At 42.7% G+C, this 15,565-nt stretch overlaps 1 protein-coding gene across 1 annotated transcript; it reads left to right on the top strand.

Annotated features, from left to right (window-relative positions):
• The first annotated feature begins 5,275 nt into the window (after positions 1–5,275).
• On the top strand, positions 5,276–15,134 carry purg (purine-rich element binding protein G). The gene is made up of 4 exons (XM_080756809.1): positions 5,276–5,498; positions 6,033–6,318; positions 6,746–7,545; positions 12,437–15,134. Exons 1-3 carry the CDS (start codon positions 5,306–5,308, stop codon positions 7,503–7,505), a joined length of 1,239 nt encoding a protein of 412 aa, XP_080612935.1. The 5' UTR covers positions 5,276–5,305; the 3' UTR covers positions 7,506–7,545; positions 12,437–15,134.
• Positions 15,135–15,565: the final 431 nt, after the last annotated feature.

Genomic DNA, 15,565 nt, shown 5'->3' with positions numbered 1-15,565 from the left:
CGGTCTCCACAAAATACAAAGCCTGAACCAGCGGTACCCACCCTGGTTCCGTCCTCAGCGGAAACATCCGTATTTGCATCCGTATCGATCATGTCAGCCATATGTCTGACGTCTCCCTTTGCTAGACCTGACTGTAGGATGGGACAGAATATTGTCAGACATTATGCATGCACTGAACAGAATACACTTGAAGCTGCAGTACTGCGTGCATGGGAAGTCAAATAAGTTGAAATTACTAGTATGGAGCTCGTCCAACAAACAAGCTGAAATATAAATGCTTACATCACTAATAGGCTATATAGCAGGGATTAAAGATTAGGTAGGGAATGCAAGTCTGAAAGCGGTTTATTTCCATTTCACATTTCAAATTAAGACTCATAATTAACAAATTACACAATTATTTTTCTCTAACTAGGGTTACATGTGGAGAATTTGCACATAAACAAAAACAAACAATAGGTGCCGCCTACTTAGATCTTATGAGACATGTTGCCTATTGGAACTACAACCAAACACTGCATTCAGTGGTGCACTGACTGCACTCCTCCATCACATGTACATACAATTTACCACCTTACCATTATACAGCAGGATCACAACATCTACTCCCATAATGTATTCAGCCCACTTACAGCTATCACTAAGTCAATGTCTGACTGGGCAAAGCTTCCTATTTATTATTACTTTATATTTGACTGTGTAGGACAGGACTGTAGCCAGCGTTTGACAGCCCCCCCCCCCCCCCTTTTCTTCCCTTTCTTACTTCAATGAATAACGATATGATGGGAACGAATGCCCAACTTTGCATTACTTTTGTATTATGTTGATACTTCAGTTTGGTGATTTGGTGACACCATGTGGTGACTACCGGTCACTTACTACAAGTCAGCGCCATTCATAATTATTTCTTGCTACAGATAGATTATGTTTATAATTATAAAGATATCATGTCATAATCGGGAAATGGCAGACAGAAATGTTAAAGTCAGTCAGTCAGCAGGACTTTTAACAAAAACCTAAAACACTGCTCGGAAACTTTCTGATTAGCTAGTCTATAATCATTAATGCTTGATTTAATTCAGGTGTTTTCATTACGTGGCTTCTTGTAAACAGCAATTTCATTACCTTTACAATTAAAGGTACTGTTTTCAGTAGCCTACTCAGTAGTCAGCACCACAGACGAAAAGACACAAGCTGCAGCTAATGAGCCAGCTGTTAATCCACATACAAATATTACAGAACTCTTGAGAACTACAACAATAGTGATTCTTATCCTTTTTCACACTACACTACAATCACATAAAATATTAATAATCGCAAAAGCACAACAACACATCACAATGAAATCACAAAGAATATGTACCGTGTGCGCCTTTGAACCATGTGCAGATTGATTAATATCGTCTCTCTCTCTGACGTTCCCAAAACATACAACTTTTCTCCAGGAAGTCCGTTCAACCTCTGACCCTTACTGACAGGTGACGTCATGTGAATGACATGACAACTCTGATCATGTGACTGCCTTCAAAGGGTGTATTTTTACCTTGTAATATAACCATTTGACATATTTGTTGCCATTCTTAAATTCTATTTATTCATAATGAAATCAACCTTTTTATCCAAGTATGATCATCATAAAAAACATATTTTATATAATTGAAGTTTATACCTGAAACCACTGTCTCTCGTTCTGGGACAGTTACACAAACTTTGAAACTGCACTCAACAATCAACCTTCACAGTTCACAGAACTTCACACTACACTGACTATTCTGCCTGGAACCCAGGAAGAATAGTCCCTACTACGGTGTAGACTAATGGGGAATTGGGATCCTTAATAAACTAAACTAAAGTAAACTACAAATATATTAACTGACTGTACAACTTATAAAAGTGCAAATGTCATTCAATAATGGTTGGAGTAAAAGAGGACTGTCACACAGGCCTGTGTGTGTGTGTGTGTGTGTGTGTGTGTGTGTGTGTGTGTGTGTGTGTGTGTGTGCGATATTAGACTCCGTCATAGAACCCATCTCCCTCTATGGTTGCGAGATCTGGGGTCCCCTTTCCAACCAAGAACCTGAGAAATTGGATAAACACCAAACAGAGATTCTGCATGCAGAACTCTGCAAATCCATTCTCAGCACCCAACAAAAAAACAACAAACAATGCATGCAGGGCAGACTTAGGGCGATACCCACTCATTATTAAAATACATAACACCAACCACACAGTTTGGTTTAATAGCTCATGGTTTCCAATCATTGGATTGAGATGTTCCGCAGGAGCCGTGTTTGGCCCTCAGGTCGTCATGTCAAGGACCCATATTGATGTGCATTTGGCCACAGATATCTGGAAAGGTTTTTACAGAAACCCTATTAAAGAAGATTTGCATTATTCATTGTTCAAGATATTTAATTTCAACATTTCGAAAATAGCTGATCTACATGCTCACAACACGTCACATAGCGATATGTTGGGATACTTATTAAATAGTGTGAAAGTGGTTAAACAGATTTTGATGCTAAGTTAACTCATTTTAACTGGGACTGGAACTTTACTTTAATTTATTTGACTATACTATTTATTTACTATTACTATTTTGGACTAAGCTTCATGCATGATACATGACGTTATCTTTTAACCATTGTTTCAATTGTCCTTAAAAAGCTGTGAAAGTGGGGATCTCCCTCAGTGTGAGAGGGAGCTCATTCCAGTATTGACAACCTTTTATGGACAGTACATTTTGACTGAAGGTAGACTTTCTGCCATGGACCTCACAGTCACCCCTGGATGCAGACCTGGTGTCATACCCACTGTCTCTCTTTGTATGTATAAATTCCTTCAGAGGAGGAGGAGCTCAATCATTTAGACATTTATATATAAAACAGGCAGTCAGGCACTCTTGAACTTTCTAAAGTTTTCAAAATTCAAAAGATAATATTTTTCCAAAATGGCACAGTGATGATATGAGTTGGGTTTTTTAATACCTTAATGGCTCCTTTGAAAAGTTGTTCTATAGGTTTGATGACTGTTGTCCCAGCAAATGGCCAGTTTGTGAAACAATATTCTATGTGTGATAAGATCAGGTATGTCTTTGAAGCTTCTGTTGTTAAATATGGTCGAATTGTTTTTCAAATTGAAGTTAATTGTACTTGTTGTTACAAATTGTTACTTTTGTATGTGTTTCTTAAAAGTCAGGTTTGCGTCCAAAATGACTCTGAGATACTTGAAGTGAGAAACTATAGTTCCAATTCTATTCCCTTTGAGAACACAATGTGTTCTCAAAGGGAATAGAATTGGAACTATAGTTATTTGACCGTTCGATCTTCACTGGTCTCTTACTGAACAGCATGCAGACTGTATTTTTTTAAACATGTAACAGAAGGATATTGCATGGCACTTAACCAGATTTGGACCTTGTCCAGTGCATTTGTGAGGCACCCCTCTGAATGACCCCATGGCGGTCCCTGAACCCCACTTTGAGAAGCACTGCAGTGGGCCTACTGCCTAGCGAGCCAATGAAACAAAGCTATGGGATGATGAAACAGAACAAGAAACTGGTAGGCCACCTTCTGTGGAATTTGCAGTTATGCACAGAGCCAATAGACATAAAGGACCACTTCACCCATTGTAACTGTTTCTCTCTCATTTAAGATGCCAGGACCATTTCTGTCTACTCACTCTGTCTCACAGGAGGGCTGTGGACAGTTCAGAAACCTGTCTACTCACTCTGTCTCCGCTGTGGACAGTTCAGAAACCTGTCTACTCACTCTGTCTCCGCTGTGGACAGTTCAGAAACCTGTCTACTCACTCTGTCTCAGAGGAGGGCTGTGGACAGTTCAGAAACCTGTCTACTCACTCTGTCTCCGCTGTGGACAGTTCAGAAACCTGTCTACTCACTCTGTCTCCGCTGTGGACAGTTCAGAAACCTGTCTACTCACTCTGTCTCAGAGGAGGGCTGTGGACAGTTCAGAAACCTGTCTACTCACTCTGTCTCAGAGGAGGGCTGTGGACAGTTCAGAAACCTGTCTACTCACTCCGTCTCATAGGAGGGCTGTGGACAGTTCAGAAACCTGTCTACTCACTCCGTCTCAGAGGAGGGCTGTGGACAGTTCAGAAACCTGTCTACTCACTCCGTCTCATAGGAGGGCTGTGGACAGTTCAGAAACCTGTCTACTCACTCCGTCTCATAGGAGGGCTGTGGACAGTTCAGAAACCTGTCTACTCACTCCGTCTCAGAGGAGGGCTGTGGACAGTTCAGAAACCTGTCTACTCACTCCGTCTCATAGGAGGGCTGTGGACAGTTCAGAAACCTGTCTACTCACTCTGTCTCCGCTGTGGACAGTTCAGACGCCTGAACCAGTTTGCGCGTGCATGCGTGCCTGCGTACAGTATGTATGTATGTATGTACAGTATGTATGTAGCCTACACTCTCAGAGATAATGACGCACTGGGGATTTAATGTTGTATATTTTGGGGTCCTAAAATGGTATTAAATGGGGGGTCCGTGGTGTATTTCATATGGGTCCTTGAAATTAAACCATGAGGCTCAGAATCAGCTGAATTGTCTGTCTGTCTGTCTGTCTGTCTGTCTGCGTATGTAGGTGTGTGTGTGTGTGTGTGTGTGTGTGTGTGTGTGTGTGTGTGTGTGTGTGTGTGTGTGCGTGCGCGCGTTGCGTGCGCGTTGGCTCTTTAAACGGGATGGGAGGGGGGGATGGATGGGGAGAATGGGTTCAACGGGTTCACTCTAGTTATCTGAAGCAGGCGCCCTTGCCTTGCCTGGATTGGACGACTCTCTTTACACACACACGCGCACGCACGCACGCACACCACAGACAGCAGGAATGGAGGACGCAGAAGTATCAGTATGAAGACGAGGTAAAGAAAAGAGAGAGAGAGAAGAAAACAGGACATCGCGCATTTTTAAATTTGCAGATGCAAAAAGACGTCCAAAAAAGCGTCGCGTCTGACGTGATAATCACCACCAGGACTGGACACGGCTGCTACCCCTCCCCCCACACACCCCCCTTTCATTTTTGGAACGCGCCGATTTCGGGTCATTCGAGGTAGAGAGCTCGTGGAGTAGACACACACCGGCCGATACCACATATTATCAGCGGTAACAGCCTTCTCTCTCTCTCTCTCTCTCTCTCTCTCTCTCTCTCTCTCTCTCTCTCTCTCTCTCTCTCTCTCTCTCTCTCCTTCGTCTTGTTCTTCCACGCATCATCTCCTCTTGCGTGGAAATTACAAAAAACGACATGCGGGGAGCGTCGGCGGTGGAATTATTATTATTATTATTGACATCATGATGTCTGATGCGTGTTCCCGAGGGATGGAGCGTGGAGGAGGTGGAGGAGGAGGTGGTGGAGTAGGAGGCAGACCGGGCAGGATGCTCCAGCCAGCCCCGAACGGTGCAGCGGCGCACAGGTCGGCGGTGTATCCCCAGCATTACGTCCAGACAGCGGCCACATCGCAGCTGCAGCAGCAGAGTGGTGGAGGTAAGGAAGGCCTGTCACAATTCTTACATAACGCAATAATTTCAGATAAATGGATTATTATAATTTTTTTTATGCTCATGATGATGATCAAGGTGCAAACATGTTCGAAAGAATGGTGGAGATAGCAGATCTGCAAGCTCATTTGCACTATTTTTCTTAAATGTTGAAAGCATGAGTTGTTTGACTGACATATTTGCCCTGTGTAATTTGATTTCATGAAGTAATGTGATTTTCTTATATTCAATTAAAAAAACACTATTCAATCGTCCATGTAGGCCTATTTGTTTGGCTATTTCCACTATATATATTATTTTAAAGTTTGATGTTATTGAAATATATAAAGCAAATAATATTTGTCAATAATTGTCATATAGGCAATTATAATTTGTCCTGTGTACTTTTTGTTTAAGAAGCATAAAATGTCACAAATGTGATTTTTCGAGTGTTAAAAAAACAGTTAAATCGTTGATCGAAATTATTGCGATGTGACATCATTAACCGTCTAAGTTCAATCCCCTGACCGTGCCGTGCCAGGCCTGGCCAGTGGTGGCGCCGTAGACATCCAGGAGCTAGCCTCCAAGCGCGTGGACGTCCAGAAGAAGCGCTTCTACCTGGACGTGAAGCAGAGCGCGCGCGGGCGCTTCCTGAAGATCGCCGAGGTGTGGATCGGCCGCGGGAGGCACGACAACGTCCGCAAGAGCAAGCTGACGCTGTCTATGAGCACGGCGCCCGACCTGCGCTACGCGCTGGGCGACTTCATCGATTACTACGCCCGCATCGGACTGCGCGGGGGAGGCAACGCCACGGCCACGCAGCACCGGTAAGGCCTGAACGATTATAACTTACAGAATCGCCTCCATATCTTTGAGATAATGTTGTATTATTTCTGCATGGCTAATTGTCGGAATGGTTTCCATCCCTTTGTATGAAGTAATCGGTTGACAAATCGCAGATCTACAAGCTCACGATGTATACGGCAATGTGATGTGTTGTTGTCGCTTTGTAGATGAACAATTTTAGCTATAGCTAAAGTCTAAAAACTATTAAATAGGCCTATATGGCCTGTTTTGATCATTGGTCATTGTCAGTGATGTCCTTTACCGTAAGTTATTTGTCATGTCTGCCCTGTGCAATTTGTTTAGTTTACAAAGCTTATTTAGATGTTCCATTGTTTAGTGCCAACAACACAATCAAATCATCAATCACAATTATTTGCATGTCAACTCAAAATGTCCTGATGGTGACAGCTCCACCCACCGGCCGGACACGGTGCAGAGCAACGGTCAGCAGACGGGGGTCCGCGGGTCCGCCCTCCCCCCACACGACGACAACAGCGACGACCCCCGGCGGCGGCGGCAGGCCGAGCGCCGTGCCACGTCCTCGGCATCGCCCAGCGGTTCGGTGGCATCCGAGCTGGAACAGCCGCAGGCCGGCGGCACCACGCCTCACCGTGTGCTGAAGAGCGAGCTGATCGAGCGCGACAACCGCAAGTACTACCTGGACCTCAAGGAGAACCAGCGGGGGCGCTTCCTGCGCATCCGGCAGACGGTGAGCAAGGCCCACGGGACCATCGGCTACTACGGCCAGCAGGGCATCGAGCAGACCATCGTGCTGCCGGCGCAGGGCCTCATCGAGTTCCGCGACGCGCTGTCGCAGCTCATCGACGACTACGGCGACGACGACGATGACCAACGCGGCGTCGTCGGCATAAAGGGGGAGGACGAGCAGCAGCCGGAGCTGCCGGACGCCGCGTCCTTCCGTGTAGACAACAAGCGCTTCTACTTCGACGTGGGCTCGAACCGCTACGGCGTCTTCCTGAAGGTCAGCGAGGTGCGGCAACCGTACCGCAACACCATCACCGTGCCGCTCAAGGCCTGGGCACGCTTCGGCGAGAACTTCCTGCGCTACGAGGAAGAGATGCGCCGCATCTTCGCCTCCTGCCACAAGGGGGACAAGAGGACAGACGTGGCCCTGTGCGGCGGGGACAGCGAGGACCACGAGGATTGATGTAGCCGCCGGGGTTTGAGACGTGCCAAGCTAAGCGGCGGTAAGGTTGGGAGCGTGGGAGAGGGACATGTCCACTTGGTTCTGATGTGATCAATACGTTTGATTGACTGTACTGTATACGACTATTGTCAACATGCACTTTCCCACTAGAAACCTAATTCATTAATGCTGGTACATTCCACCCACAAAAATTGAATATCATGGCAAAGTAAATTTTTCCCGTAATGTAATACAAAAAGACAGACAACGTGAAATACTTTTATATTGACGATTGTGACAGTATCAAAATATTTGAATTTTACATGGATTATACAGTTTTTGAATTACATTACGGAAAAAAGAGATGAAACTTTTCCACAACATTCTAAAGTTTTGGAATACGCCTGAAATCTACCAATGAATTGGTGTCTACTGGTATTGATATTGCACAATGACATTATCATGCTTATTATGGGATAGTGGTATGAATATGTGTATGTTTGGAGATACGATTCCTCTTTCCAACATTTGAAAGACAAAAGATTAAAGAGGAATCCAAAGGAAAAACATGGCTGTGTGTGCGCAAGCACGGCAAAACGGGAAGGAACGAGTATGAGGATGCTTTTCTATCTACAGCACATACACGTGTGTGATCATAATCATACAAATGGTTACCAAGACAGTAAATACACTCATTATTGTTACCATGAAGAAAAAGACAAGCGATATTTCATATTTAAGTTATTTTACACTTAATTTGGTATTAGCCACGATTCTATTAAATATGTGAATCAAAGTAATGCTGAATTTAGACTCCGTTGTATGACGTGTGTTGTGTGTGCTACACGTCATGCGACTAACGGCTCATTTATACTTAGTTGCACACGTCGCCGATGTTGCACACTGAAAGTACCCGATCCATAAGCTCAGAAATACAAAAAATCGCAGTGCAATGTGTTCCAAGCTTATGTTTTTCAGTGGGCAACACAATACGCAACTAAGTATAAATCAAGCCGAAACACTTCCTCATGAGGGGAAACTTCCTACACAAAATCAATGCTCAGTTAACGCTTAATTAATGATTAACTCTTCATCAACAAACCCACCACGTGTGGCCCTTAATTAATGATATTAATAACTTAAGTCATAACGACTTCACCATTCATTGACAGAAATTAATGATGAATGATTAATGATCATTAATTGAGTGTTAATCACGTTTATGGATTTGCCCTTCATGAGGAAGCGTTGTTAAAACCGGGCTAAATATAACTGTAAAGATGTAGGCCCTAACTTGTAAATGCATCATTATAAGTAGTTATCTGAAAATTAACACATGTAATGTTCAACACCGCAGGAGAGGTATTTTAATGTGAAATGCTATCTTAAGTATGGCCTTAACAACAGCTGGTCTTAAAGGATACACGATACCTTTACTTGAAACGCAGAGATCTCCACCGTATTGCAGCTATTTCTAAAAATGTCCCTATAAAGACTGAGACAGACAGTGGCTGCGCTGATACCTCCATGACGAATGGAATTCCATTTGTCTCCAATGCACTCTGTACCGCGTGGTATAGTCCCTGTTTTGATAGCATAGCACTCCACTTTATTCTACTTCATTCGTTCTTATTAGCATCTTTTTTTTAATCGTGTGGTGCTATAGGACAATGTCTGTGTTTAAAAAAGAAAAGAAAAGAGAAACGTTCTCAAATTAGCTGAAGTTCTTTAAAAGCCATATCATTTTGCATCTGGTCCCTTTGTTGCATTTGACAATGGCAGGTGGCATTGTAACTAGCAGGTACAGTAGGGCAGGTGGCATTGTAACTCGCAGGTACAGTAGGTCAGCGGAACACAGATTTCTGCGAGACATGCATCCAAAGGCTACAGTTTTACAGAAGTAAGTCATCAGTGTAGCCTCAGCAACTGAACTACGGGCCAATCACATCGGACACTGTTTGCAGGCCGCCGTGCGCAACACCTTTTCTCATGCAGTCAAATAGGCCAGTCAATCTAACATTTGACCCAAAATAAATTGCAATAGTAGTCGTCCAAATAACATTAAAAAATGATAAATTCAGGGGTTGAACGTTGGGGTTGTGAAAACCTATATGAGGCAACAATTTCAAATTTGAATTATCCTTTAAGTAGCATGTGACATGTCAAATTAGGTGTTATGCATGATTCTGAATCCATTCCAAGCATTAGTTTTGCACGGAAAACACTCCTTGGGCTAGAAACGGCCATAGCCGTTTCCACAAATGTGATGAGGTCATCACATTTGGGCACAATTTAATTTAGCCCAAGGATTGTTTTTTCGTGCAAAACTAATGCTTAGAATGAATAACCCCTAGTTTGATATGTCACATGATACTTGAAGCATAATTCAAATGTGACATTTTTGCCAGAGCAATCTCTTTGTCTTTTCACCGCCTCTTAATTCATCCAATTGGCAGTGGTGGGAAAAGTACTCACTTTTTATTTACTTAAGTAAAAGTATCAATACTGCAATGAATAAGTAAAAGTCCAGAATTAAAAATATACTTGCGTAAAAGTACAAAAGTTTTGGTATTAAAATGTACTTAAAGGCGGAGTGACACGCCCCTCGGGAGCTAATAACTGCTATCAAACTATGCTATCATGATTCTGACGTCAGGGTGGCGAAAGCTTTCCCCAACGACTTCTATGCGGGCTCGCCGGGCTTGGTGGCCGTGGTAGCATAGCAACTTATGCTACTATTTTGGTGTCACATTTAGCTTGAATACTGGGTGAAAGTCTCATTCAAAAAATTAATTTTTCGCAACATTGTTCAGGTGAACTGTGTGTTTATGCTTGTTCATTGTAATAATCAATATCGCTATGATTATTTTATTTATCGCCGCAACATACAGTCTAGCCCGTCTCAGATGCAGGCTGCACACACACGGACGGACGGACGTATAGTCTCTGGTCAGGTCCCCGCATTGAACTGGGCATGTGTGTACGCACACACACACACGGCTATAGTGCATGACAGCGGGGAAGAGAGCTACAGACGCCCGAGGCAGATTCCGTGCCATTGCGTGTGTGTGTGTGTGTGTGTGTGTGTGTGCGTACACACATGCCCAGTTCAATGCGGGTCCGTCCGTCCGTGTGTGTGCAGCCTGCATCTGAGACGGGCTAGACTGTATGTTGTCATGCGGAGCGACGCGGCGATAAATAAAATAATCATAGCGATATTGATTATTACAATGAACAAGCATAAACACACAGTTCACCTGAACAATGTTGCGAAAAATTAATTTTTTGAATGAGACTTTCACCCAGTATTCAAGCTAAATGTGACACCAAAATAGTAGCATAAGTTGCTATGCTGTGTGTGTACACACATGCCCAGTCCCCCGTAGAGGCTCATGATCTCGTCCGCAAGACTATGCCTCGGCATAGCGATATTTATTATTACAATGAATACAAACATAAACACACTATAGTTCACTTGAACAATGTTGTGGTAACTAACTACGGTATTACAGAGTGAGAGCGAGGGTGTACATGTCAGCCTGCGGCTGAGAGGGGAAAAGAACAGTAGAGAACAGCTGCTCTCACAGCGGCCAGACAACAGCAGACCGTCCGTAGTCGCGACTGTCGCGCTGCGGGGCTGAGAGGTCTCAGAGCGGGCAGACAGGGGTGTTGGCGACCGGGGGAACATGGGACTCCAGTCCAAAATTTGCGCTTGTGCTGCAGTTCCCCTAAAAAAACCCACGCCAACCTCAATTGCATTCAAACTAAGCATTTCTGGCGAAAAAATAATTTTTTTCAATTACATTTATAGCCAATATGACGCTAAATGTACCGTCAAAAACGCTAGCCTGACCTATAGCCACTTGTTGCTAGCGCCGTAGCCCCGTTTCAAACTGTTTCAAACTGTTTTCAGTCAGACCACGTGATGTGCTGTACCACCCATATTAATTTCGGGGCATGTCAGCGGACCTTTAAAGTAGAAAGTACTCATTATGCAGGTTCCATCAATTCACAAGTTTTCAAATGTATACAAATATTTTGAAATTGCAGATCTACAAGCTCACAATGCATTGTGAGTTTGTAGATCGGCTATTTTCAAATGGCCGAAATGTATGGCTGAAGTGGGTAATGTGTCTTGTAATAACAAAGTAACTAGTAACTAAAGAAGAAAAATGCAGTGCAGTAAAAGTACAGTATTTTCCTCTGAGATGTAGTAGGCCTACAGTAGAATTGGAAATTACAAATACCTCGTAAGTAAATGTTTTTCCACCACTGCCAATTGGACAGAGAGGGGAAAAACAGCTATAATCTGCAGTGCTTTTACTGCTTTGAGTGCATAAAATACAAGGCTACCTGTGATACAAGAGCAGCAAACAAAATGCTTTCATTCACATTGATATCTGTTACAAAAAGTTGCCCACAGAGGCTAAAACAGGGTCTAGTGCGAGCAGGCCTTTAGACCTATTTCACTACAGCCCTTTTGATATGGAATAGTCTGTAAGGTAGGTTAGGGTGTTACCAATGCTACTAATCCTAACCATTCTCACACGCGTTGTGTCAAACGACACAACCCCCCCCCCCCCCCCCCCCAACGCCAAGTCAGCATGCAACTTTGCGGGTACCCCGGTCCCCCGACATGTCCAAAACGTTTGACTCATGGTCAAATCCGTCCAAGCCATCACCTGTTTGCCATCTCTTTTATTTTTCTACATTTTTATCCCACGATTTTTTGTAACCTATTTTTTTCACCCAGTATGAATTGACTAATGTAATCCTGGGTGCTACACTACCTCTGCCAACCTGGGGAGAGCTACGGACTGACCTCACCACTTCCTTCCATGCATGACGAGTCCAAGCCGCTTCTTTTCACCTGACAGGGGGAGTTTCCCCGGGTTAGACGTAGTGCATGGAAGGAACACGTTATTCCAACCAGTTCCTTTCCCCTTCATCAGGCGCCCAAGCTGGCAAGAGGGAGGCAGCGAGGCACCCGTTTGCCATCTTGATTGTGAGAATGCGCTGTGCATATAGTGTATCCATTTTCTGTTCTATTTTTTGACAAAGTTATTTAGGCATTTTCACCAAGGCATTTTCCTAGGATAGATAATATGCACAATCAATTTGCAGTGGATATATTGATGAGCAACGTATAATGTGTCAGTACAGTAACACACAGCATGTCACCACCAACTCTTTCATAACAAAATGGCTGCTGTGACAAAGGTCAATTGTAGGCGTTCCGCGTTATCGCCTGTGTTGCTCCGAAGGCCTCTGCCATCACAGGAACAGATGAAGGGTATTAAATGTTATAGGTCGAAAAGGGCTCAACATCGTGCTTAAAACAGGGCTTTTAAAATAGTTCCTCGTGCTATTTACCAATGTGCTGTATTTGTTGGACATACCATGTGTTTCCATTTTTTATCATTTTTTTTTCTTCTTTTCATCGACGGGCGCTATAAACTTAATGTTGTCCAAGTCTTAAATTCACTTAAACCCTTTGTACTTCCTTGTATGTGCGATTGCGGAAATTACCAACCAACAAGATCACTACCCATCGCAACGCTTGTAGAGCTGCGATTTCACGGCAACAGTTTGCTCCTTTTCGCTAAATGTGGCTAATGTCTATTAATACAGTAGGGATGCTACAGCGTTATAGTGTTTAATGTCCAATTGATGAACCATAGCATCCGTGTACTAGGGTGAACAGTCTGCAAACATAGCCAATCTACAAGCTTACAACATGCAACGCGTGATGAGTTTGTAGACTAAATGTTTGGGCAAAGAGAATTGTTGTAGAGCTAAAAACGCAAGGGGAAACATAGTGCAGATGCCCGGGGGACCAACGCACTGCATATAGGGTTAACCATGTATATAGGGTTTAAGTGGTTAATGTAATAACTGACACACACCACCCATACACGCACACACGCCCAAACACACAAGCACACACACACACACACACACACACACACACACACCAAATGATTGCTGCGCAGATTTCTCAAAGACAAATGTCCTTGTCAGGACGGAGCTATTGTATTATAATATCAAGGGTATAGGTTGATGGTTTGGGGGAGACAAAAACAACGTTAGTTTACAAATAGTTCTAGTGTTGACTGTCCAGTTTCTCGTTGTCTCCAGAAAACATATGCATGGTTGAGCTTAAAGATTAGTGGGTGTGTAACAATGTATACATTGTGGTTACCGGTATGTTCTTTGGAATGGATGTGAATTAGAGAGTCATTTAATTTCCAATTCCAACAAAAACAATCAGTATTTCAACAATAGGTGAAAAAAAGTGTTTGTTTTGCCATTTATAGTGATCATTATGTTTTATCTGAACCGACCCTGATACAAAATGTTAGATTTGTTTGTCTATTTGCATATCAGAGTTTAAGCTCTGTTGCACAGCAACAGTTGGAGTGTTGCCGGTCCATTTGGTTCCATTTATACACTCAAATGAAATAGATGATACTGTGTATACAGTGTTTACTGTGTAGGGCCATTGGATTTGGCTTTAGATACAGGCCTTAATGACAAATGAACCTTGGAATTTAACTTGAACTCTTGCCTCAACTATTATATTACACAGAGATACATACAGCGGTATCCCTCCCAAACAAGCACTTTAAAAACATAAACTGCTGCTTCTGATGTTGAAGGACCACTGAGGGTTAAATTATACCTCGTCACCTCATCACAAAATACATATTTTTTGACGAAAAAAAACAAAAACAAAACGTGTCGACTCGACACGTGATGAAGTGAAAATTAGCCTTAAGACCCATTCTGTTTTGTTTATGATGACAATCAAATGAAGATTCTAGCCATGAAATTAAACCTCCCAATAGGGCATCCAATTCACTTTATTAAAATATTCCAAGGTAGAGATGGTTTAGAACTTGGTTCGGAAGGTAGAGGTGATTCTCCAACTTGAGTTAAGATGGTAAAGGCGATTCAGAACTTGGATAAGAAGGTATAGATAGATGTTCTATGGCTGTTCAAGCTAGGTGTTGTTGCACATGTATTTACCACTGTGATTCCTTTGAGATGATAATGATAATGATCAGATAATCCTGCTACTACAAAGCATATGCTCTTCAATTAGAGGAGCAGTCTGGAAATGAGATTTGAGCGAAGTTCCCGTTTAAAGGAATAGTTCTGTTTTTATATTTGGATTTGATGTCACACATCCCAAGGTTCTAGTCAGACCACCTTTAGTGGTTACTCAAACTGGAAATCAGCTTGGCAAAGAGAAATAAACAGAACTATCCCTATAAGTAGCGGGTAATGTGCATTTCCATTCCTGCTGACTAGAGCTACTGTACTGTCACATAAGACTCGTGAATACACAGTAAAGTTCTCAGTGTTAATCTAACCCTTAGTGTACAAAATGTTACATTTTTCTCTCAGGGTTACACATTTATAAATTAACACTCGTCTTACTGTGCAAAATGCTTATAGAAGTGGACCATGTAATTTTACCCTTGAGCACAAAGAATAATACAATAAAATAGTTTAGAATTAAAGGGACACTTCACCCTTTTTGCTAAAAATGCATGTTAATGACGTTTAGAAGATTTAGAACACTTTCCTCGAGATCTTCGTGTGTAATATGTGGTTTTAGTCAGATATTTTAGATTTTAGCAGTGAGCCCAGTGTCTCTGATGTCATCGACACTGGGCTCACTTCCTTCCTGGACTACAATTCCCATAATGCGTTGGTGCACTGCTCCTCTTACTGGATAGTAGTGGCCTTACTGAGACAGCATGTAGTCCAGGAAGTACAGTAAGTGAGCCCAGTGTCGATGACATCAGAAACACTGGGCTCACTGCTAAAATCTAAAATATCTAAAACCACATATTACACAAATAAAGACCCCCAGGAAAGTGTTCTAAATCTTCTAAACGTCATTAACATATATGTTTTTGCATAAAGGGTGAAGTTTCCCTTTAATGAAAGGCGTACCACTAAACGATGAAACGCCATTCTTAAAACTATCAAAGCACTTTATAATTATGTGCACATGAGTTGTTAAACTCCCCCATCCCCTTATTCTTCCCTATATGTATGAGTGAATAAGC

The sequence above is a fragment of the Protomyctophum bolini genome, assembly GCF_963924005.1.
Source record: "Protomyctophum bolini genome assembly, chromosome: 22".
Taxonomy (NCBI): Eukaryota; Metazoa; Chordata; class Actinopteri; order Myctophiformes; family Myctophidae; genus Protomyctophum; species Protomyctophum bolini.
This window is presented reverse-complemented; position numbering and strand designations above follow the sequence as displayed.